Source organism: Pelophylax lessonae, assembly GCF_965119305.1.
Source record: "Pelophylax lessonae genome assembly, chromosome: 1".
In the NCBI taxonomy this organism is placed as follows: domain Eukaryota; kingdom Metazoa; phylum Chordata; class Amphibia; order Anura; family Ranidae; genus Pelophylax; species Pelophylax lessonae.
This window is the reverse complement of record NC_138768.1, coordinates 754063238-754090066: the sequence shown is the minus strand read 5'-3', so window position 1 is coordinate 754090066 and position 26829 is coordinate 754063238. Positions and strand designations below refer to the sequence as shown.

The following is a 26829-nucleotide window of genomic DNA, read 5'->3' as shown; positions in this document are numbered from 1 at the left end:
CAGTAAAACTCTAATAACAAGTTATTATTTATGGTATTAAGCCTTGAACATGCATTACAGACACAGATTTAGCCGTTTTGAAATATAATCAGTGTTAATTTTGACGTCAAATTTTGATCTAGTTTTAGTCATAGACTTTTAATGCCAATGGGTTTAAATACATTCTAATGCAGTATTTATGCATTTCTCTAAAATATCCAAAATCATTATATACTCCTGGAGTAAAAATCTAATAACATGTTATTATTTATGGTATTAAGCCTTGAACATGCATTACAGACACAGATTTAGCCGTTTTGATATTTAATCAGTGTTAATTTTGACGTCAAATTTTGATCTAGTTTTAGTCATAGACTTTTGACTAAAATGCCAATGGGTTTAAATTAATTGTAATGCAGTATTTAAGCATTTCTCTAAAATTTCCAAAATCATTATATACTCCTGGAGTAAAAATCTAATAACATGTTATTATTTATGGTTTTAAGCTTTGAACATGCACTACACACACAGATTTAGCCATTTTTATATATAATCAGTGTTAATTTTAACGTCAATTTTAGATTTCGTTTTAGTCATAGTCTTTTGACTAAAATGTCATTCGGTTTTAGTCATATTTTTGTCATCTGAATTGTTTTAGTTTTCATCTAATTTTAGTAGACTAAAATAATAACATTTTTCGCCTGCGAAATTACCACTGCTTGCAAGGATCTAATATGTGTACCTGCACCTCTAGCATAGTCCACCATAATCAACCAACTGCTGTTTAGGCCCAAGAGACATATTTTCTTCATCCCTAAAATAATCCAAGAACCTCTAGACATGGAGTATAATTTTTTTTTTTTTGCCATATAATGTCAGGTATGTGATCTAAACATAAATATATTCCCCAGAATTTAATAATAACCATACAATCCTGGATGTACAAGTGTGTAGTGATATGTGAAGATCCCTTGTCCTGTACTTAGAATGCAATACTTTCTAATAAATGAACTAAAACTGAAAGCATCATTACAAACATAACACAGATCAAAAAAGTGCACACAATAAGGCTATAGGTGAGAAGGCTGCTGTCTGCAGGTCATAAATGAATATTAAACCATTGAATGGATGTAGCTAACTATTCAGCAGCTGATTCAGCTTGGCAAGTATAAACAAAGACTACCACTGCCACTCAAGAGCTAGAATGAACAAGTTGTAGTGACCGTGGGTCTTATTATTCGATGTGAAGAATGTATAGTATCTGCTTGCTTCTGTAATTTACACAAGATGAAATAAAGTGTTCTTACACGACCTCATATGCAAGGATGATGTTAGAAATGGATTAATGAGCATATTTCTGCAAAAAATGAAAATCAGAAATAGAATCTCTATAACAGAGACACTCTGGAGATGAGGCGCAGTGTAAGACACTAACAAGCTGACTTGGGATTGTTCATTTCTTGTACTTAATTATGCTGCCGCCACAGGGAAGCCCATCCACTAGGCTCCTTTATTATGTTTTACATGATGTCTCTGTGCAGTTAATGATGAAGTACTGCTAGTGCAGGTAATAGGGGAATCCAAGATCCTTTTCTGAAGACACTTGAGTCACCACTATGATCAGAAAACAGCATCTCATGAGAACATCTATGGCAGTGAGCAGTTATTTCTCTCAATGATGAAGATGAGTCAGTGAGCTATGGGATGCTTAGTAATCCTTACAACAATGGACTCCATGGCATTTGTTAAGAGTGCAGATAATGTCATTTTGTCATGAAATGTTCATCCTATTTACAATCAGAAACGGACGATCCAATGCAAGTAATAGGAACCACTGACAGGAGAGAGAAAAATAAAAGTTATGAGTAGATATATTTATATTCATGCTTCTTTTGTAGTACGCCATGGTGTCAGAACGAGAACATGCTTGTCAAACATCGGATAAGGGAGATTCTCTGAAGAGAAAGCAGCAGTTTACTGAAAAGGCTGGGCTTCAGGATACTCCATTAGAGAGCTACTTTAACTTCAGCAGACACATAAGATTCAAGTGTTCATTGATCCAGTTGCTTCCTGCAGCTATGGCATGTCAGCCACAGGGCGTTTCTGTTTCAAAGTGTCAATCAGGGACTGAACGCCTCGTTTTACACTAGTTGTGACTCTTCGTGTCACTGAGTCTGCAGGAGGAGGTAGAGGCTGAGCCTTCAGGGATGGAGGCCTGGCAACCAGGCACTTCTGATACCGCAACTACAAGGGAGCAAGGCACATGTTAGTAGAGGTATGAACCTTAAAGACCAACTTCATCAAAAGTATATTTTTTTTAGTTTTAGATGGGAAAGAGAAGAATGAATGCTGTTTTTTTTTGTCTATGTCTTAATTACAGTTCTTTCTGACACTTAGGCTAAGTTCACATGTAGGCGTTTGGGGCGATTTTGGGGAGTTTTTCTGCTCTAGGATCAGCTCAAATAACGCCCAACAAGACAAATCCTATTAATTTCAATGGCCCCTGTTCACATCTGAGCGTTTTGATGTTTTAAGCAAAATGCCCAACGCTCAAAAAAGTACATGAGCTTCTTTTTTAGCAGATTACAGGCGTTTTTATTTTTTTCAATTGGTCACTAATCAACCTAAAAACACCTGCACAAAAACGCCTGTAAAAATGCCTGTAAAACGCCTGAAAAAACTCCCATAAAAACGCCTGGAAAAATTAGCAACGCCAAGATGTGAACATAGCCTTAATAATTAGACAGAAAGAAATGGCAAATCTCACCTGTATGGGCAGCACAAAAATTATTCTAACCTTCCCCCCCTTCTTCAAACAGAAAGTAAGTATAGTTAAAAAAAGGTTTCAGTTTCAGATGCATTCATTATTGTTACACAGCATGTTAAAAAAAAAACTCCATATTGACAATGCCATTAAAGATTTAGAGATGTATATATGTATATATGTATATATATATATATATATATATATATATATATATATATATATACATACAGAGATGTATAGTAACTAAGTAGAACTACTTCACTACTGTACTTAAGTACCGAAAGGCGGTATCTGTACTTTCCTAGAGTATAATTTTTTTCTCCTACTTCACTACATTTTTTCAATGATTTAAATACTTCTACTCCAATATTTTTTTTTTGTGCTGCATAGTTACTAGTTACAATTATAAAAATTACCACTGCCAGAATAGTAGATGGCAGGTTTCATGAAGCTCAAAACATGTGCATTATCAGCGCATACGAAAATAAATGCTACTGTATGTATAAATTAAAACTGCATTTGAAATAATAAAAAACAATATGATGTTCAAACTTTTGACTTCTTTCTTTAATAACTACATAACACAGTACTTGTACTTTTACTTTCAGTACTTGAGTAGCAATTTTTTTTCAAAACTACTGGTACTTTTACTTTCAGTACTTGAGTAGCAAAATTTAAAAAAAAAACTACTTGCAATACTTAAGTACAAAAAATATTGAATACTTTAGTACTTCTACTCAAGTCACTTTTTGATCGAGCACTTCCACTTCTACTCAAGTCACTTTTTGATCGAGCACTTGTACTTTTACTCAAGTATGGGTTTCGAGTACTTTATACAACTCTGTATATATATATATATTATACCAGCAACTTAAACTGTCAACATCTGCTCTGGAGCTCAGTACAATCTATGACTTATGGTATGGATAGTTTATTATGTTACATTGAACTTTGGAAAGATTGAATTACAGGAAAATCCTCTCACCATGCAGGCTGCTTGCACAGCTTCAGAAACATTTCCTGCATTAGGCTCACACCAGAAGACATGAGTCTCAAAGTGCTGATTTCCAGTGTCCATAATAAAAGCGAACGTGTGAATGTCTTTGCCAACGCCCATGAAGGACAGGAAGCGAACCCTGCATTCCACCAAGACCTCTTCATCCTGCCAGACAGATTAGATTAGATTAGAAATACACAATGGCAAATTCACATAATATAGGTAGATCTGAATATATAAAGTTAAAGTGCTTCTGTAAAACGGTCACCAGAATCATCTGTGTGAGTATTTGTCATTTTCCAACAACCTGCAAAGTAACTTTAGGCTAGAATACCATTTCACTATTCTGATTTTGAAAAGAAAATGCTGGTTTCTCTGGGATGTTGTGGAAAGTTGGCTTTTTGTCCTTACCTTAAAATCAGTTTTTTGGAGTTCATTGAGGGACACGGAAATTCAGACAATCGGGTTATACTACCTACAGAGGGATTTGTACAATGGCACATGAAAAAACAGTGACCAGACCGTATAACTCCTTTCAACATGACTAATATTTGTAGAAAAGAGCTGCCTGAAGGACTTTACACCGAAAAGTGGCACAAGATGAGACCTGAAGATCAACCTGGTAAAACTTAGAGAACCTGTGAAAAGACCAGGTGGCAGCTTTGAAAATCTGGGAAACAACCCTAATAGAGGAAAGAGTGGAAACCAATACTTAAGACCATACGCTTGGATGATATGCCTGAGCCACCTAGAAATGGTAGAAAAAGAAGCGGTTTCCCCTCCAGGATGACTAATAGAGTAAGTCCCTCTATCTGAAACAGTAGCTGGACATTCACAGCATGAGCTTCATTCAAATAATGAAGGTTATATCCCCTTTGATGCACTGGACCCAGACAGTAGAATGGAAGAACAATGTCCTGGTTAAAGTGAAAAGCTGACATCACCTTAGGAAAGCTTTAGGCCACAGCACCACAAAATCATTTTAAGTATATTAATAATAAAAAGATTGTTAAAGAACAAATAGGCCCCATACAGTTGAACACAGGAAGCTGTTCATAAATGACAGGGAAATGGCAGATTTTTTTTCTCTTCGGCTTTTATGGATGAAAAAGACAGGTTTGATAGTCTTAACAGTAATATTAATGATGTTTCATAGAAGGTACCCACATGGTTGACTGAAAACCAGGTACAAAAGAGACTGGAGAAACAACAAGAAAAACAAATCATCAGGTCCAGATTACTTACACCAGTGAGTCTTTAGGGAACCTAGCTCAGTTATGGCCAAGCCACTATTTCTAATTTTTAAAGAAAACTTACTGACTAGGAATGGTAAGGGATTTTATACATACATTTGTCTGTGATAAAGGTATTGTAAGTGACAACCAGCACTATTTATGAAAGGCCATTCTTGTCATATAAATCTATAATCGTTCTATGAGGAAGTAACTGAGAAGTTGGATGGTGGAAGTACAGTGAACATAGTTTATCTAGATTTTGCTAGGGCTTTTGATACTGTACCTCAAAGGTTTAATTTATAATGTTGGGTCTGCTAGAGTTGATGAAATTATATGTACATAGATAGGAAGCTGGTTACATGAATGGGTCCGGACAGCAGTTATAAATAGCTCATTCTGTGAAAGGTCTAGAGTTAGGAGTAGTGTGCCTTAGGTTTTCCCCAGGGTTATTGTCTTGGGGCTTTTGCTGTTTAAATTTGTTTTTTTTAAGATATAGAGGTTGAAATCAAGAGTTCATATTCCGTGTTTGCTGATAATACTAAATTATACTGGGAAATTAGTTCATCACAGCAAGTATCATCAATACAGGAAGTACTGTATTTTCCGGCGTATAAGACGACTGGGCGTATAAGACGACCCCCCTAATTTTAAAGTTAAAACATAGGTTTTGGGCTATACTCGCCGTATAAGACTACCCCCCTTCTGAAGCAAGGCAACACCATTGAAAAACATCAGATTTCTCATAGATCTCCAAGGTACCCTAGTACTGTAATATTAGTAATCTCTCATAATATCTCCAAGGTACCCTAAGTATTACCAGTAGATGTAATCTCAAGGCGCTGGCGGTGCGGGAAACCTGTACCGGTATACCGTATGTACCGTAGCTTCGGCTACATACAGTATACCGCGCTGAGCCAATCACAGTGAGCTATGTATTCTATTATTGAATGCAAAGACTGCTAGGATTGGCAGAGTCAGAGAGGCGGGCTGATGATACTCCGCCAATCCGAGCAGGCTTTGCATTCAATAATAGAATACATCAATCTACCTGATTAGCTCAGCGCGGTATACTGTATGTAGCCGAAGCTACGGTACATACGGTATACCGGTACAGGATTTCCACACAGCCAGCATCTTGAGAGATTACATCTACCGGTAATACTTATACTTAGGTTACCTTGGAGATATTATACTCGGTGTATAAGACGACCCCCCCATTTTTGGGGGATTTTTTTGAGGTTCAAAAGTAGTCTTATACGCCAGAAAATACAGTATATACAGTGGGTACGAAAAGTATTCAGACCCCCTTAAATTTTTCACTCTTTGTTATATTGCAGCCATTTGTTAAAATCATTTAAGTTCATTCTTCTTCCTCATGAATGTACACACAGCTCCCCATATTGACGGAAAAACACAGAATTGTTGACATTGTTGCAGATTTATTAAAAAAGAAAAACTGAAATATCACATGGTCCTATGTATTCAGACCCTTTGCTGTGACACTCATATATTTAACTCAGGTGCTTTCCATTTCTTCTGATCATCCTTGAGATGGTTCTACACCTTCATTTGAGTCCAGCTGTGTTTGATTATACTGATTGGACTTGATTAGGAAAGCCACACACCTGTCTATATAAGACCTTCCAGATCACAATGCATGTCAGAGCAAATGAGAATCATGAGGTCAAAGGAACTGCCTGAAGAGCTCAGAGACAGAAATGTGGCAAGGCACAGATCTGGCCAAGGTTACAAAAAGATTTCTGCTGCACTTAAGTTTCCTAAGAGCACAGTGGCCTCCATAATCCTCAAATGGAAGATGTTTGGGATGACCAGAACCCTTCCTAGAGCTGGCCGTCCGGCCAAACTGAGCTATAGGGGGAGAAGAGCCTTGGTGAGAGAGGTAAAGAAGAACCCAAAGATCACTGTGGCTGAGCTCCAGAGATGCAGTCAGGAGATGGGAGAAAGTTGTAGAAAGTCAACCATCACTGCAGCCCTCCACCAGTCGGGGCTTTATGGCAGAGTGGCCCGACGGAAGCCTCTCCTCAGTGTAAGACACATGAAAGCCCGCATGGAGTTTGCTAAAAAACACCTGAAGGACTCCAAGATGGTGAGAAATAAGATTCTCTGGTCTGATGAGACCAAAATAGAACTTTTTGGCCTTAATTCTAAGCGGTATGTGTGGAGAAAACCAGGCACTGCTCATCACCTGTCCAATACAGTCCCAACAGTGAAGCATGGTGGTGGCAGCATCATGCTGTGGGGGTGTTTTTCAGCTGCAGGGACAGGACGACTGGTTGCAATCGAGGGAAAGATGAATGCGGCCAAGTACAGGGATATCCTGGACAAAAACCTTCTCCAGAGTGCTCTGGACCTCAGACTGGGCCGAAGGTTTACCTTCCAACAAGACAATGACCCTAAGCACACAGCTAAAATAACGAAGGAGTGGCTTCACAACAACTCCGTGACTATTCTTGAATGGCCCAGCCAGAGCCCTGACTTAAACCCAATTGAGCATCTCTGGAGAGACCTAAAAATGGCTGTCCACCAACATTTACCATCCAACCTGACAGAACTGGAGAGTATCTGCAAGGAGGAATGGCAGAGGATCCCCAAATCCAGGTGTGAAAGACTTGTTGCATCTTTCCCAAAAAGACTCCTGGCTGTATTAGATCAAAAGGGGGCTTCTACTAAATACTGAGCAAAGGGTCTGAATACTTAGGACCATGTGATATTTCAGTTTTTCTTTTTTAATAAATCTGCAACAATGTCAACAATTCTGTGTTTTTCTATCAGTATGGGGTGCTATGTGTACATTCATGAGGAAGAAGAATGAACCTAAATGATTTTAGCAAATGGCTGCAATATAACAAAGAGTGAAAAATTTAAGGGGGTCTGAATACTTTTCGTACCCACTGTAAATGTGAAAAAAACTTTCCACGCTATCCCTCTGTATAAAACACCTATTACACAACTCTATATACTATAAGGGGCAGCTAGCACCGTTATGCATCCTACATACTGTACAAAATGCAATAAATATATATATAGTCACAAAAAAGTGCAGCGTGCTCCTTCAGTAAAGTGCATTCAACTTTTAGTGGCTATACACTCCAAATCTGTGGCTCTTAGCGTGGTGTCAATCATATAGGAGGCAAGAGGAACAAACCATAGTGCAAATCGCTAATAAAAAGTATCTATTTCCATATAAAAATCTACTCACATTTCAGAAGTAAAAAATGAGCATTTCCTAATACAATCCTCTGCATACACAGCTCCACCTAGTCCCAGTGTGATTACCTCACCACTTACCCTACGCGTAGCGCCCAATGGGCTTTCTCATAGATTCAGGCCTATGACTCTTTTGCACTTTACTGAAGGAGAGCGCTGCCTTTTTTGTGACTATATTATTACAGGAAGACCTTAATACAAAAAGGGGATAAGCAGCTTCTTGGCAGATGAGGTTTAATATTGGGAAATGTAAAGTTATGCACTTAGGTGCCAAAAATACACTTTAGGAGGGGATCCACTGGGAGAATCAGTTATGGAAAATGATTAGGGGTGCTTGTAGATCACATATTTAGGAATAGTATGCAATGTCAAGCTGCAGCTAACAAAACAAGCAAACTATTGTTATGCATTAAAAGGCATGCATTCCAGAGAAATATCAGTAATTTCTCCCCTTTACAAAGCACTGGTTCGGCCTCACTTTTATATATGCAGTTCAGTCACCAGCCCTCAGGAAAGATGTTGTGAATTAGAAAGAATTCAGCGAAGGGCAACAAAATTAATAAGGGGAATTGAGGACCTCAGCTATGAGAAGAAGTGGTGCTTAAGAGGGGATATGATTAAAATGTACAAATATATCAAAGATGAGCTCAATAGCTATGATAAACTGTTTACTCTCCAGTCTCTAAAGAGGACACTAGCAGAAGCTGCAGGCCAATCTTCCAGTTTTAAACTGTTGTGTCAATAAAAGCTGAAATAGTTTCTCAAAACCTGAAAGTAATGGCAGCAGCCTGCAACTCCTCAGGGGCACTATCATCTTATAAGTATTTATAAGACTCAGACATAAACTCTGCAGCAGAAGTCTCAGAGACTCCTGTGGCTGTAGGCAAATTAGGAAGTGATTCTGCAAACCTACATAACTGTGAAATCCTCCCGGGATAGACCCGAGTGGAGGGCCTTGCCTGAGTAAACTAAGGGAGACTCCTAGCAACATTCCAGGCTGTCAACGTCAGGTCCTTGAACAGGAGCACTAAAGGCAGCACCAAAGCTGATAATGGACCGTAAGCTGCAAGGACCTGTTACAGTGGAACTGCACACTGTGTGTCTGGGACCCAACATGTTGTCTTGCAAAGCAGGGATTACGAAGCCTAGGGTACAAGGCTGGGCCTTGAATACCCAAAAACTGACTGCTTGATGCAGGAAAAGTTCAGGCATCCAGAGTTGGCCAGGTTACAGTTGGCAGGCATCAAACACCAACCAAGGAGGATCTCCACATCCATGGAGATAAGGAGCAGGGGCAGAAATTAGTTACCTTATGTTGAATAGCAGGAAGAAGAGTGCAAAGCATGTGCACGCAACACTCCACCTAAGGGATTGCCTAAGAGCTCATATCCTCAGCATTGAACCTTTCTGTGGCAACCAACATAAAGAACAGCTGTAATAATGGCGCTCAACTCTCTGTTTTGCAAGGTACCTTCCGACACTCAGTTTACAGCCTATTCACAAAATGGATCTTTAGATACTGAGTCACACCAGAGGTTGCATCATGGCTGTGAACCCTGAAAGCACTCTGCGAATACCTAACACTTAGGTCTGTGAAGCACCACTGTGCATAGCCCAGAGCCTGATGGTCACAGTCTGGCCTAGTTCCGCAATTCTCCAGTCCAGTGGGATCCGGGTATGGCCACCAGGGCTATTGTTGACGATACACTGATTTGCATAGGTGTGTATAGGCCCTAGCTCCTGCAGCTCTTGGGAAAAGCTTGAAAGAATAAAAATAATAATAATTTTGAATGTAAAAAAAATTACTAGTACAAAGCTTTTTTTAAATAGAAAAAAAGGTCCAACAGTGTTGGTCACTGTTTTGTTTGTCAGTGTTTAAATCCCCCTGTAGACAGCAGTATAACCTAATTGTCTCTGAATCATATGTCACTCAGTGAACAAGAAAGAAAATGGTTGCATATGATTACACCAAGTATGAGGGAAAATGCAGAAATAAAAAGATGTGTAAAAACCATGACCCTGATGAAGAATACACTTATATTCAATTTTCATCACACAGGTTAATTCACTTTGGTTCTATTTTCAGCTTTCAAAAAAGATAGATTTTTAAGGATTACAAAAACAATAGAAACATAATAATCAAAAGTGCAGTAGATTCCGAATACAGTATTGAAAAACTTTTGGATGTCAAGATTGCAGGTATATTGTAAATGTCTTAGTCCATGCACTCATTGCTTGCATTACCTTACCAGTACTGCACGTTATGGATGCTGAGAGCCAATACAATTTTTAGAACCAGAATGTTGGATTGCGCTGAAGAAATGCATCAATAGACACATCTAGCTAAAACTCTTGCAGCAAGCTTTGTCCCTTGTTGAGAGTAATTCCTATCAAGCATACTCCCTATATTTATCATTGGGATACTAAATTGCAATTTGCATTATATGATTAAAGCAACAGTAGTACAGGCTGGGAAAGAATGCTGGAGCACTACAATGAGATTAAATCAGCCAAATATTTTTTATCCTAGTTTTGGATAAACTGGGAAAAGGCGACAACACCTGTTGGGTTTTTATTGTTCTCTGTGTCTATTTCAGAAAGATCTACCCTCACTATCTGTCGTGGTGTCCATTGCTGCCAGGACAGAAATTGAGGGCAAATCTAACATTTTTAGGGCAGTCACAAGATTGTAAGTAGAAGGGATATCTTCAAAAGAAAACACTTGCTCTGGAGACAACACTCAAATGTAAAATTTCCACCTCTGTGGTCATAGAAACATAAAACCTGAAAAGAAAAACTACAGTATAAGCAGTACTTAGTATTGGTACATAGAAACATTTTACAAATAACGTATAGTATAGAATGAATTGTGTTTCATGCTGCTCAAAAGTGTACATAAGTTTACACTTGTGTACATAAGGTCATGTACACTGAGAGCAATAATAGAGCATTTATTGGAAATGAGTATGTGTCAGATATGGATTTAGATTGAGTGTACTTATTAACAAATAAGTAATACTGTACAGCAACTTATAAGGATCTTATTGGTATATTGCACATCCCAAGATAATCATTTATGGCTCATTAGCTGAACAGTATAAATAATATCAAGGTTTAGAAAGACTTCACATTAATGGTAGTATATACAGTATCTCATGAAACTGAGTACACCCCTCACATTTTTGTAAATATTTTATTATATCTTTTCATGTGACAACACTAAAGAAACTACACTTTGCTACAATGTAAAGTAGTGAGTGTACAGCTTGTATAACAGTGTAAAATTGCTGTCCCCTTAAATTAACTCAACACACAGCCATTAATGTGTAAACCGTTGATAACAAAAGTGAGTACACCCCTAAGTGAAAATGTCAAAATTTTGCCCAAAGTGTCAATATTTTGTGTGGCCACCATTATTTTTCAGCACTGCCTTAACCCTCCTGGGATGGAGTTCACCAGAGCTTCATAGGTTGCCACTGGAGTCCTCTTCCACTCCTCCATGGCGACATCACCGAGCTGGTGGATGTTAGAGACCTTGCGCTCCTCCACCTTCCGTTTGAGGATGCCCCACAGATGCTCAATAGGGTTTAGGTCTAGAGACATGCTTGGCCAGTCTATCACCCTTACCCTCAGTTTCTTTTAGTGTTAAATTTGGTATTATCGCTCTTAATCTCTCATACTGTTCACTGGAAGTTCAACATGGCACCTCATGGCAAAGAACTCTCTGAGGATCTGAAGAAAAGAATTGTTGCTCTACATAAAAATAGCCTAGGCTATAAGAAAATTGCCAAGACCCTGAAACTAAGCTGAAGCATGGTGGCCAAGACCATACAGCGGTTTACCAGGACAGGTTCCACTCAGAACGGGCCTCGCCATGGTCGACCAAAGAGGTTGAGTCCGTCATATCCAGAGGTTGTCTTTGGGAAATAGATGTATGAGTGCTGGCAGCATTGCTACAGAGGTTGTAATGGTGGGGGGGTCAGCCTCTCAGTGCTCAGACCATATGCCACACACTGCATCAAATTGGTCTGCATGGCTGTCATCCTAGAAGGAACCCTTTTCTAAAGATGATGCACAAGAAAGCTTGCAAACAGTTTGTCTGAAGGCAAGCAGACTAAGGACATGGATTACTGGAACCATGTCCTGTGGTCTGATGAGACCAAGATAAACTTATTTGGTTCAGATCGTTTCAAGTGTGTGTGGCGACAACCAGTTGAGGAGTACAAAGACAAGTGTGTCTTGCCTACAGTCAAGCATGGTGGTGGGAGTGTCCTGGTCTGTGTCTGCATAAGTGCTGCTGGCACTGGGGAGCTACAGTTCATTAAAGGAACCATGAATGTCAACATGTACTTTGACATACTGAATCAGAGCATGATCTCCTCCCTTCGGAGAATGGGCCGCAGAGCAGTATTCCAACATGATAACGACCCCAAACACACCTCCAAGAGGACCATTGCCTTGCTAAAGAAACTGAGGGTAAAAGTGATGGACTGGTCAAGCATGTCTGCAGATCTAAACCCTATTGAGCATCTGTGGGGCATTCTCAAATGGAGGGTGGAGGAGCGCAAGTTCTCTAACATCTGCCAGCTTGGTGATGCCATCATGGAGAAGTGGAAGAGGACTCCAGTGCCAACCTGTGAAGCTCTGGTGAACTCCATGCCCAAGAGGGTTAAGGCAGTGCTGAAAAATCATCCTGGCCACACAAAATATTGACACTTTGGGCCCAATTTGGATATTTTCACTTAGGGATGTACTCACTTTTGTTGCCAGTGTTTTAGACATTAATGTCTGTGTGTTGAGGTATTTTGAAGGGACAGCAAATTTACACTCTTATACAAGTTGTACACTCACTACTTTCCATTGTAGCAAAGTGTCATTTCTTCAGTGTTGTCACATGAAAAGATATAATAAAATATTTACAAAAATGTGAAGGGTGTACTCACTTTTGTGAGATACTGTAGAAGAATTTTGCTCCAACAATGGTAAATTTTAGGGCAATTGTAAATGTGTAAATGAGATCCTTGATCAGATTTGCATTTGCAAAGAAGGCAAAATATAAGCAGAAAAAACATTAACTTTGGCAATGTCATTCCAGAACATATGTTTAAAATATTTTATTGTGAAATCTTATGTTGGCGGCGATTATTGTTTTAAGCTGTGGTAAGGCAGATAGTTATATTCGTGCGAATACAGATGGTGTTGTGTTTTTGTAAATTTTTAGTAGAACTGGTGTTTTCACATGTATAGATATCATACAGAGTCTTTAGTACTAATATTTAGAGGTACTATATGAATAATGATATTATGTGACCCTATGTTCTATCACTATGGCGTGTGTAATTGCTTGACTGACTTAAGGCCCGTACACACGTACCGATTGTCGGCCGTAAATATTCGGCCGACGACCGATCGGCCGATTGTAGGCTTGTTAGTATGATGCTTCCGACAGCCGACAGCGCACTTTCGGCCGAAAAGAATCTGATGTGCATGCTTTAAAATTTTTGTAGGCCAACACCAGAACGGCCGATTGTTCGCCAGTCAGTGCAGAATTCGGCCGACAAACAGCAGATTTGCAAGACTGGGCATGCTCAGAAAAGAAAAAACACACAGAAAGCTAACAATCACATGACATCACTTCTGCAGTCGGCTGCTGTTGGCCGACAAAATTCATGTGCAGTCTTTTGCAGTTTTCAACAGACACGACAGCCCTGGACAAAAGACGGCCGATCGTTCGGCCGACGATCGGTACGTGTGTACGGGGCTTAAGACTTAGCTGTTATATGGCTAGAAGCTTACATGTATATCAAATATATACGTAAACGTCTTGGTTGTGTTTTTCTCTTCTTTTGTTTCTCTGTTCGTTTTGCTTTATAACTGCAAAAACTTCAATACAAATTATTGGAAATAAAAAAAAAACCCTGAGAGTTATATAAACTAATGGGCATTTTAATATTTCTCCATTTTTTACAAAACTTTTGCTGGAGTTTAACTTCAACCAAGTTCATCACAACAGCTTATATTGAGAACTTGTTAAAAACAGAGACATGGTGCTGCCTCTGCTGCCTGAACAACATTTCCAGGCTAGTCATATTCTATGTTATACAAAACACTAGAAAGAATAACTAAAATGTATATATGAAATACAAAGATCAAAATATGGAGAAGCATGCAAGTAAATTTTTAGAGAGTCACATGAAATTTACCGTACTTTTGGTAAATGTAAATAAAGCAATGTTAATGTAATAAAAATGAACTTCCAAGAATATAAAATTTTCTTTTAGGAAGGTTTACTTTTGGAAATGACAAATAAAGACTTTAAAATGTAAAACTTTGAACCAACTCCAGCCTCAGACGTATGGTTTTCCATTGTCATCTTACAATGTGTATCATTTATAGTCACAGGATAGAATATGTGGGAACCACAAGCATGAATGGAAATGCTTCATTTATTTCTGATGCATTCATGGAAAGTATACCAAAAGAGAGACTCTACTGGAGTTTTATGAATGAGGATTTCACTGGAGTAGTATTTAATTTTACAGATGTGTGCTTTTCAGTCACAGACCAAATGATCTGCAAACTGTCTTACAGAAGTCAACGAGCTATGAAATGAGAGAATGCTCCTATGTATGAACACAGAAGACAAACAATTGGATTTGTAAAAAATAAAATCACTGTGCTACAAATGATGAATGAGAACTTGGAACAAAGTAGGCCTCATTCACACAAGCCTTCTGCATTTGCTTTATATAAAGTCAGAAAATATTGATCTGGGAAAATATATATTTTTTTGTGCAAAATGCACATACATTTATATGCATTCAGTCGCATTCAGTGTATCTAATCTGCCCCGGATGCTCAGATTTCTATTTTTTATAAACACAATTACACTGAATGCACCTGAACAAAAGTAAACGCACACCAGGGAATTAACTAAACTGCCTGGCTCATTAACTAAGCAGATCGGCCTTTTTCTAGGTCTATCTGCACCACCTGCACCAGTTTCTATTTCAGAGTGAAATAAATACTGCAGTTTTCCTATATAGAAAACTGCCATAGATTCCTGCCAGGTGTGACTTTGTCGTACAGGATTTGAGCTCACATCATTCTCTCTACTAGTGCAGTGTTTACACGTACAGAGTTTGCAGGGTTAGCAACCCTTGTCCTCTGAGCTGAGCGGGGGGTGTCAGTGTGCCACAGAGCTAAGAACAAATCACCCCTTATGGGAATGCACCCCTTTTGTTAATGATGAGCAGTATCTACTTCATATTTATGTTTTGTTTTTTCATTCTTTTTTTTCAATGTTATGTTTAGAAGAGTGGTACAAGCAGTAAGGAGAGCTCTGAGAGCTGATTAAGCCCCCGTTCACATAGAGGCGACCTGGTCGCCTCACAGGTCGCCTTCCATAGGGAAGCTGCGTACCCGTTCTAATAGAAGCGACACAAGTCGCTCCGACTTAGAAAAAGGGTCCGGAGCTTCTTTGGGGCGACCAGGAGGTGACCGCCATAGACTTCAATGTTATGAAGTCCGTGGCGGCCGCTCCGAGGTCGTGGCGCACTGCTCGCACCGCGATCTCGGAGGTCGCCACCCGAAGTCGGATCGCCCCTATGTGAACGGGGGCTAAGGGGGAAGAGACACCCATCCACCCCCCCTCCCCCCTCCACACAGCAAATAGGAACAACGGAGCTGAGGCTGTCAATCAGTGTGAGGTTCCCTCCCCTGTCACCTTTTTCTCTTTTGTTTGTTTGTTACCCCAACACTTCATATTCCTGATATGTGCCTGTGATTTGTATGAGAAAGTATTCTGTCCTCTTTGTATTGCTTCTTATATGTAAAATCCCTGGTGTTCCTGCCAGTCCCTCTGCTTCCCTATTAAAAACAGACCACACTAAGCAGGAGAGCACACTTTGGTCAGTTCTCTAGATATGCTGGGAACTCAGTTTGCTCTCCTCCAATGATCAGACTTGTCCTGACATGCCCCTGCTGCACAGCCATTCACTGTTAGGCTCTGTGTGCTGTTGCTTCTCCTCCCCCTAGCTCTTATGCAGCTGAGAACAGAGGGAATATGATAATTTATAAAAAAAGGGAAAAGGGTATTTATAATGTGTTTTTTATATCTATACAAAAGGTTTTGCCTTTCATTTCTATTTTAAACTGAATGAGTTGTTTTACAAGGTGATCGTTTACAATCACTTTAAATTTGTAACCCTAACAAAAAAAAAAGAGATCCTGTTCTCTTAAAGCAGATTCAACAGCACAGTGCTTGTGCTGTCTAATCTGCCCCTTTCTAAGCTATAAAAAAACTGGTAGATCCTGCCTGTTCCTGTGTCCCCCTCTGTGTGTTGACCACAGTAATCATCGCTGCTGATCCCTGATTACCGTGGTCAGGTTACGTACCTCCCTCATCCTGCTGCTCTCCTCTCTCCCCCTCCCTTCCTCTCTGTCTGTCAGCTCCAGTGTGTGTCTCTCCACCTCTCAGCGCCCCCCCTCCTACTGCTATTAGTAGCTGGCAGTAAAAGTAAAGAACAATTAGAGCCAGCTACTCTGTTATAGTAATCACTCCTACACAGTGTAAATGTTTTTGTAAAACAAAGCCTGCAGATACCTTATCTTTAATCTATTGTGGCTGGTCACCGCAGTCACATGAACTCCCAAGCTGGCATCAGAGGGGATCTCGGCCCCTCCCTCCGTAGCCCATATCGTGTGACTGGCCATAAAAGATCAAACATAAGGTATTTACAGGCATTGTTTAAAAAAAAAAAACATTTACACAGTGTAGTGGCTGTAATTGTTCTTTACCTTTACAACCACTTTAAGTACCTGTATTTGCTTTTATATCAGCCTCTTCTAATCGCCAGCACAGCGGACCGGGAGAAGGAAGAAAGGCACTAGGCCTTGCTGCTGTTCCTTCAGGTACGGTATGTATTTCAACCAAGTATTTAACCATTTGCCTATAATTCAGATATTTATTATTACATAGTTAGTCAGGTTAAAAAAAAAAAAAAAACACTAGTCCATTTAGTTTAACCAATAAATAAACAAAAAAACACAAATAGAAAATCTCCATATACACTATTTTATACCCATTGTGTTAATCCAGAGGAAGGCAAAAAAAAAACAAACAATAAAGCACAATCAAATTTGCTCCAGTGGAAAAAAAAATTCCTTTCCTGATCCCAAGGAGGCAATCTGATATTCCCTGGATCAACTATCACTGGAATTATTACTTCTAAAAATGAGTATGCATCCAGCTTTTTTACAACAATCTACTGAACTGGCCAGAGCCAGAGTTCTTGAGGGAGTTTATTCCACATTTTCACAGCTCTTTCTGTGAAGAAGTCTTTCCATATTAAAAGGTTAAATCGCTTTACCACCAGACTTAAAGAGTGCCCCCTTGTCCTCTGTAATGGCATGAAAGTGAATAACTCAACACCAAGTTCACTATAAGGACCACTAATGTATTTATACATGTTGATCATATCCCCCCCTTAATCCCTCTGCTCAAGAAAGAATAAATTCAGTTCTTCTAAGCTTTCCTCATAGCTGAGCTCCTCCATGCTTCCTATCAGTTTGGTTGCCCTTCTCTGCACTTTCTCCAGTTTGATGATATTATTTTTAAGAACTGATGCCCAAAACTGAACTGCATATTCCAGATGAGGTCTTACTAATGATTTGTACAGGGGCAAAATGATATCTCTCTCTCTCTCTCTCTCTCTCTCTCTCTCTCTGGAGTCCATTCTCTTCTAATACAGAAAGAAAGGATTTTGCAAGCTTTAGAAAGTGCAGCTTGGCATTGCATACTACTGTTAAGTCTGTGATCTACCAAAACACCCATATCCTTCTCCAGTATTGACTCTCCCAACTGTTCTCCCCCTAGTATGTATGATGCATGCATATTCTTAGCCCCCGAGTGCATAACTTTACATGTACCAACATTAAACCAAATTTGTCACATAGTTGCCCAATTAAATAGTGCATTGTGGTCGGCATGTAAAGTGAAAACATCCTAGAAAGACATAATTTCACTGCAAAGCTTGGTGTCATCTGCAAAGATTGGAGGGGTGGGCTCCCTCCAGTCACCTATCCTCCATCTATCTCATCAGAATGCATGTGCTTCCATTGTGAAGACTCTTTAAAGGTAGAGTTAGGGACTGCAGATATCAGGGTGCCTTGGCGCGGCCTGCAGCTTACGCATGTATTTGCAAATGTGTGCAACTAAACCCCTGTTTTTAACGCATACTGTTAGACAGGTTAATTTGGCTGGTTGCTGGCTGGTTGGTAAGTAGTGACTGGAAATCTCTTTGTTTTTGATCTGTGTTTGCCCTTCCAGTGCTCCTTACTATCAAGACCAGTTATAGATGGAGGAGGTGACCACTTTTTGCAATATCGTATAACGTTTATATTGGTCAGGCAATGCACTGACACCTTGGCTGCCATTGTGCTATGTGCTGGGTGTTCAGTGTGACCCTGCGCCTTTAAGGAGGGGTGGGCTCCCTCCAGTCACCTGTCCTCCATCTATCTCATCAGAATGCATGTGCTTCCATTGTGAAGACTCTTTAAAGGTAGAGTTAGGGACTGCAGATATCAGGGTGCCTTGACGCGGCCTGCAGCTTACGCATGTATTTGCAAATGTGTGCAACTAAACCCTTGTTTTTAACGCATACTGTTAGACAGGTTAATTTGGCTGGTTGGTAAGTAGTGACTGGAAATCCCTTCGTTTTTGATCAAAGATCGAAATGGTACTTTTAATCCCAGACCCTATATCATTTATAAAGATATTAAAAAGTAAAGGTCCCAAAACTGAACCTTAAGGTACACAACTAAAACCTTAGACTATTCAAAGTATGAATCAGTAACCACTACTCTCTGAATATGGTATTTTAGCCAGTTTTTTATTCTATTTAATCAATGAATTTTCTAGGCCCAATTTACTCATTAGCCACGTGTGGATTGGAATGTCAAACACTTTAGCAAAGCCCAAATACATCCACAGCCACTACTTTGTCTAAAGTTTTGCTTACCTCCTCATAAAAAGAAATCAGATTTGTCTGCCAAAGTTGGTCTTTGATTCCATGCTGACTATTGTTTAACCACTTGCCGACCGCCCACCGCATATATACTGCGGCAGGCTGGCTCGGCTGCGCTAATCGCCGTACCTATACAGCGATCTGTGGGAGCGCTCCTGGAGGCGAGCGCATGCCGCCGCCGGTGCGCTCCCGCCCCCACTAGGCAGCAGGGATGCCGATCCACAGGTGGCAGCACTTGGTGCGATCACTCCCCGATGAGAGAGAAGGGCGATCAGCTGTTGTATATATAGGATCACAGGTCTCTGTGGTCATTTCACAAGTCCCACCCCCACAGTTATAAAACACCCCCTAGGCGCACACTTAACCCTTTGATCACCCCTAGGTGAACCCCTTCCCTGCCAGTGTCATTATTACAGTAACAGTGCATATTTTTAGCACTGATTACTGTCAAAATGTCACTGATCCCCCCAAAAGTGTAAAAAATGTCAGTAAGGTGTCCAATCTGTCCACCGCAATGTCGCAGTCCCGCTAAAAATTGCAGATTGCCACCATTACTAGTAAAAAAACAAAAAAATTACATAAACCTTTCCCCTAGATTGTAGACGCGATAACTTTTGCGCAAACCAATCAAAATATGCTTCTTGCATTTTTTTTACCAAAAATACGTAGTAGAATACAAATTGGCCTAAAAGGATGAAAAAAAATAGATTTTTTAATTTTCTTTTTTTAGGAATGTTATATAGCAGAAAGTGAAAAATATAATTTTTTTTTCAGAATTGTCGCTGTTTTTTTGTCTATAGCGCAAAAAATAAAAATCGCACAGGTGATCAAATACCACCAAAAAAAAGCTCTATTTTTGAGAAATAAAGGACATCAATTTTATTTAGGTACAGCATCGCACGATTGTTCGTAGAATTAACGCAGTGCCGAATCACAAAAAAAAATGGCCTGGTCATTAAGGTCCAGAAGTGGTTAAAATATTATATTCTACAAAAACAATGTGGGCTATGTGGGACTTTAGGTGAGACACCAGCAGGTATGCCCAGCGTCTCCATCCCTGTATGGATTAAGAGAGGTGCATGGAAGCCAGACAGCCCTCAGTCTGATGTACTCACCCTCCAGTCTGCCAGTCTGGTTGGTGGCAGACTGGAGGATGAGTACATCAGACTGGGGTCTGGCTGGCTTCCATGCACCTCTCTTAATCCTTTTCAATTCGTTTTTTAAAATATTATATTTTAGCAAAAACTCATCTATGTTTTCTCTTATTAAACTTTTTTAGTATCTTCCCGACTATAGAAGTTAAACTAACCGGTTTGTAGTTACTTGGTAAAGATCCCTTTTTAAATTTAGTCACCACATTGGCCTTACGCCAGGCCAGCGGTGCCATGCCAGTTCTTTAAAAGTCCCAAAAAAATAAGAAACAATGGCTTAGATATAACAGAGCTCAGCTCTTTGAGGACCCTTGGATGTAAGCCATCTGGTCCAGGTGCTTTATTCACCTTTATTTTATCTAAATGTTTCTGGACTATGTACATTTTGAGCCATTATGGATCATTTGGGGCTATGTTAATATTATCCCTGTTATGCACTTGAGCGACGTCATTTTCCTTTGTATACACAGAGCTGAAGAAGTTATTTGATAATATTAGTCTTTTCAATGTAATCAGCTCAAAATTATCCAGTAAAGGGCCTACACGCTCAGTCTTAACCTTTTTACTGTTGATATAATATAACTCCTAGTTACACTTGAGATCTAAGGGGTAGAAAAATAGACTGTTGAGCCATGGTTTTACTGCCCCCTTAAGCTGCAAAGTCAGCCTGATAGTGTTGTACAAATGGTGCAGCTGCAGCACAAATGATATCCTCTGATGCATTATAGTGGGCACTACCACCCCTGAACGTGACATATTCATGTGAACAAGTGCACTGTGATGCAGGATTTTAAGGGTAAAACAGGTGGTGAGGACGCAACATAGTGCCTTCCAGCCGCCTGTCAACTTCTATCTGAAATGTAATCCACTGCAAATCACTTCTCAGAGGGACAGCAAGGGCAACCGCATGTGTAAAAAAGCCCCAATACTAATAATGTTAAGCTTTTCAAAATGTAGTGGTTAAAATATTACAGAAAATTGTTCCAGCACCATTACAAAGCTGCCCAAATTATTGCACACAGCCAACGCCAGAGCCTGCATTCCTTTGGATTGAGAAAGGGTTAACTCCAGACATACGATGCACTTAATTACTAACAAAAGCTATTAAATCAAACATCTGTTCTCTAAATGATGTACATTCACAATGCAAAAATATGAGCGGATTATTGTGCTTCAGTGATTGCAGCACCATTTAATATTTTGTGCACACATCGAAATGTCATTGTGCATGCACAGCTTCCCACTGAAATGTGACCTTGAAGCAACCTAGCAGTAATAGAAGGAATGCTGTAGGGTTTCTTTTAGTCTTTCCAATAATCCACTGGCTATAGACAAGCAGAAAGCTTCAACAGGCTACCGTTATCTCCAATTAACTTGGAAATTATGTATTAAATACATTGAAAGCCGAACTCCAGGCAAACAACTATATACACAAATGATATATGGAAGTGTTACCTGCATAAGTATTAGAAATTTTGTCCAGCCGGTTTGGAGACACATGGCCAGGTTAATGTCCTCAGTTTACTGGCCAAACAGCTAAATACACAGCATGCTCCTTGCACTACATCACAACTGATTCCGGTACTTACACAACTTGTATATAAAAAATTAAGTATATATTAATAAATACAGCACTGCAATAATTTGTGTATTTTATAGCTGCTTAAAGTTCAGCTTCAACAGCTTGAATGGCGTGATAAAAACATGCAGCTGAATTGTGTTTTTACTACTACCAACTGGTCCCCCTTAAGTTGCAAAGGCAGCGGATCAGGGTGTACACATGCCACACCCAGGATACTTTGCATCGCGGCATGGCAAAACGTATCCCACCTCTCACATTCAGTGGGCGGTACCAACCGCAAAACATAACCAATTCGACTTAACTGGACCGTGTTGTGGTGCAGGTTTTAAGGGGTTAAAATAGATTAGCAAAGGAGGGCTCCTTATATTTATGGTCAACGGGGAGGGGGCCCCTCCCCTGGTGGACAGTTGAACAATGTCCATGGGAGGGGGCCCCTCCCCTGGTGGACAGTTGAACAATGTCCATGGGAGGGGGCCCCTCCCCTGGTGGACAGTTGAACAATGTCCATGGGAGGGGGCCCCTCCCCTGGTGGACAGTTGAACAATGTCCATGGGAGGGGGTCCCTCCCCTGGTGGACAGTTGAACAATGTCCATGGGAGGGGGCCCCTCCCCTGGTGGACAGTTGAACAATGTCCATTACTTTATTGATCACTAAAAAGTTCCTTCTCTTCTTTGATGGTCAGCGGAAAAGTGGGCCCTGTATCAAAGATACACTATATTGTCAAAAGTATTGGGACGTCTGCCTTCACACGCACATTATTATTATTATACAGGATTTATATAGCGCCAACAGTTTGCGCAGGGCTTAACAAAATGAAACTTTAATGGCATCCCAGTCTTAGTCCATAGTTCAATATTAGGTTTGCCCACCCTTTGCAGCTATACCACCTTCAACTCTTCTAGAAAGGGCCAACACGCTCAGTCTTAACCTTTTTACTGTTGATATAATATAACAACTCCTAGTTACACTTGTGATCTAAGGGGTAGAAAAATAGACTGTTGAGCCATGGTTTTACTGCCCCCTTAAGCTGCAAAGTCAGCCTGATAGTGTTGTACAAATGGTGCAGCTGCAGCACAAATGATATCCTCTGATGCATTATAGTGGGCACTACCACCCCTGAACGTGACATATTCATGTGAACAAGTGCACTGTGATGCAGGATTTTAAGGGTAAAACAGGTGGTGAGGACGCAACATAGTGCCTTCCAGCCGCCTGTCAACTTCTATCTGAAATGTAATCCACTGCAAATCACTTCTCAGAGGGACAGCAAGGGCAGCCGCATGTGTAAAAAAGCCCCAATACTATATTGTCAAAAGTATTGGGACGTCTGCCTTCACACGCACATTATTATTATTATACAGGATTTATATAGCGCCAACAGTTTGCGCAGGGCTTAACAAAATGAAACTTTAATGGCATCCCAGTCTTAGTCCATAGTTCAATATTAGGTTTGCCCACCCTTTGCAGCTATACCACCTTCAACTCTTCTAGGAAGGCTGTGCACAGGGTTTAGAATTGTGTCTATGGGAATGTTTGACCATTCTTCCAGAAGTGCATTTGTGAGGTCAGGCACTGATGTTGGACAAGAAGGCCTGACACACAGTCTCCACTTTAATTCTTCCTAAAGGTGTTCTATCGGGTCTAGGTCAGGACTCTGTGCAGGCCAGTCAAGTTCCTCTACCCCAAACTCATTCATCAATTTTTTTGCATTGTGCACTGGTATGCAGTCATGTTGGAATAGGAAGGGACCATCCCCCAACTGTTCCCACAAAGTTGGGAGCATGATATTGTCAAAATGTCTTGGTATGCTGACACCTTAAATTTCCCTTCACTGGAACTAAGGGGCCAAGTCCAACCACTGAAAAACAACCCTCTCCACCAAATGATTTGGACCAGTGCACAAAGCAGATGGTAATGCGTTTCAGCTTTGTTGGCGTTTCAGCCTTGCTGGGGGACCCAGGAGAAGACACACGGCTGAAAACTGCCTCTACTCTACCACAGGTAGGACTGTGCAAGGAAGGCAGAGACTGAAATGGGGAACTGTGATAGGAAAGTGAGAGAGGAAAAGGGGGGGGGCTTGACTGCAAGGGGCACTGTGACCGGGGGGGGGGGGGGGGTTAATTGCAAGGGACAGCGTGATGTAAAGGGGACTGCGCTGTAAAGGGTCACTGCAATAGCTAAAGTGCCCATTTACTGTGCAGTCCCCTTTATATCATAGAACCCCCTTTACAGTGCAGTCCCTGTTACATCACAATGCCCCTCCTATGCAGTGCAGCCCCCGTTACATCATCATGCCTCTTTACAGTGTAGCCCCTGTTACATCACCATGCCCCTTTACAGTGCAGCCCCGTTACATCACCATGCCCCTTTACAGTGCAGCCCCGTTACATCATCATGCCCCTTTACAGTGCAGCCCCCGTTACATCATCATGCCCCTTTACAGTGCAGCCCTTGTTACAATAATGTAACGGGGACTGAACTGTAAAGGGGTACTGTAATGTAAAGGGTAATGTAAAGGGGGGCTGCAATGTGAAAGGGAACAGAGGACACTGTGTGATTGCTTTAAAAGGGGAACTGTAATGTAAAGGGGGACTTTGGACACTGTAAAGGGGTTGTGGTGTGAAGGGGGGCTAAAGACAGACAAGAATGCATATTTCTTGTTTTCTACTTAGAAGGCAGAGGTGCAAATAATTGAATTATGTGTTAGATTAATTGCACATATAAAGTATAAGCTGTATATATTGATTTCTAGATAATTAGAAAACTTGTTTTTTCTAATTATTGAAAATATATTGAGTATGCATACTACATCCAAAGAACTCTTTGCAATAAGGTTGAATACATCATATATAGACCCACTTTATAGTACAATAGGTATACATATCAGAGTATATTACATCAATCATAATATAGCAAATGTATTTGCAGCATTCCAACCTACAGTATATCTAAAGGAATGCATGCATGTACATAGGTAAATTATGCACCACTTGAAGCATTTCTTAATTCAAATTAGTTGAGAAGGAAGGTCGCCAAAAACTAAATTAGAAGTAGGAGTGGATAATTAATACTTCTATGGTTTGGAAACATTGATTACTAACCTGATGAGACCCTCAAGTTGATGCTTTTGGGCCTTATATAGCCACATTAATTCAATGCAAATAATACATTTTTAATGCAGGAGCAAACATTTACAAAATACAGGGATAAATAGAGAAAGCATATTAGTGAAAACCTGTTTTAATCACTGATGCTTTACCTATCCTATGAACATAATCGTTATAGCATTTTCCATTTCTACTCTATCTTAGCCTATTTTTTAGGTGTTATGTGACAAACCACAAGCCAAACAAGTGCTTTGTATTGCTGTTTTAGAATGCCCCTGGTATGTGGTTAGTACTCGAACCTTGAGGCACTGGTACTCAAGGTACTCAAACCTTGAAGCAAACATTGGCAGTCTGTATTTCTGTTAGGAAGCTCATTGTAAGATACTTTCAGTGTAAATTCCTTTTGCATTGCATTTGATTTTTCACTTAAATTATGCACAAAAAAATTAGTCATTTAGAGAAAAGTGTGCTGGTGACTAGTCTTACACTCAAACAGTGCCATCCATTGTTACATATACTGTAGGTCAAATGCCATTAAGGCGTGCAGTGGAAAAATCTCGATGGCCTGTTGGAAAGATGCCTCCATAGCAGAATTATGAGGAAGTTTCCCAATGGTTTTAAAGACAACAATAACACCTGACACAAGCTCTAAAGCTGGGCATACATGGGTCAAATTTTTGCGATCAGCCGGTGGACCGACCAAAAAAGACAGAACAGATTCTTACACACGTGAGTTGGATGAAGGAATCCTCCACGTTGTATTATTCAATTTTGACAGTGGGAATTCCTCCCTAGATGCAGCACTCATTGAACAAGAAGCCCGTTCATGAGAAATCGATCATTGGATCAACTTCTCACAAACAGGAACGGCCATAGACGGATTGAAATTCATCCGGTCCTTGCTTAAATCTTCCTCACTTTCCTGACAATTCGAAAAAAAAAAAGGACACGCAAGGTTTCCATCTTGTCCATGTGCACTAACAATGAAAAATGTTGTAGATTGTACTATATAGCATTACCCAATAACAGCTAAAGAACTCATCTTTTAGTGAAATGTGACTTGTTTCTATGGTTTACTGCACATGTCACTACATCTTAGAACTCTGCTCTTTTTATGAATGATAACAGCAAATAAGGTACAGAGCTGATAATACACTCCGCACAACATATATGTAGAGTACATCCCTTGACTACTCACCTGTTCTTTAATAACTGTTACAGTAGCATCAGCTACATTCAAGATAACTGGAACCCAAGCTTCTTTGTCTGATTGATCAATAAGCCCTTCAATGACGTCATTAACAATATCCATACCTTTAAAAAAAATAAAATAAATAGCAAAGTGCATCTACTACCAGAAAACAACATTTATTGGTTAACTGTGAATAAGAGATCGCAAGGTGCCTACTATTTCTTTATTAGTCATAAAAGTTTCTTCTGCATTCTTATCTGATTTCATTTTCCATTGTTACTGGGTACTCTCTCTAACGTTTCCTGCAGTTCAAAACCTGCCCACTTCCATTTCTCAACCTCTTTGGCTAGCAATGGCTATTTGGCTAGCAATTCTCCAGAGTCAGAGTAATAGCATGTCAGGTCAGTAACAACATGAAACTCAAAGACTGAGGGTCATAAAGAAGCCTTTATGATTATTAGAGGTTACAGCAGCCATCTCATATCCCATAGGATCTACTCTTTGGCTGGATATTTAAAATCAATACAGGTTACTAGCTTTCCATTCAATTAAAAGGTAAATTT

The 26829-nt window shown here is 40.0% G+C and overlaps 1 protein-coding gene across 3 annotated transcripts in view; it reads right to left on the bottom strand.

Moving 5' to 3' along the window:
* Nucleotides 1–508: 508 nt before the first annotated feature.
* The window catches only part of APBB2 (amyloid beta precursor protein binding family B member 2), a 439699-nt gene continuing 413378 nt past the window's right edge, over nucleotides 509–26829 (bottom strand). For all 3 annotated transcript variants that reach the window (XM_082256024.1, XM_082256023.1, XM_082256025.1), the window contains 3 exons: nucleotides 26273–26388; nucleotides 3732–3908; nucleotides 509–2223 (listed from right to left, as the gene is read on the bottom strand). In XM_082256024.1, coding sequence (XP_082112150.1) covers nucleotides 2056–2223; nucleotides 3732–3908; nucleotides 26273–26388 — 461 coding nt within the window. In that variant the 3' untranslated portion in view covers nucleotides 509–2055. The remainder of the gene's footprint in view (nucleotides 2224–3731; nucleotides 3909–26272; nucleotides 26389–26829) is intronic.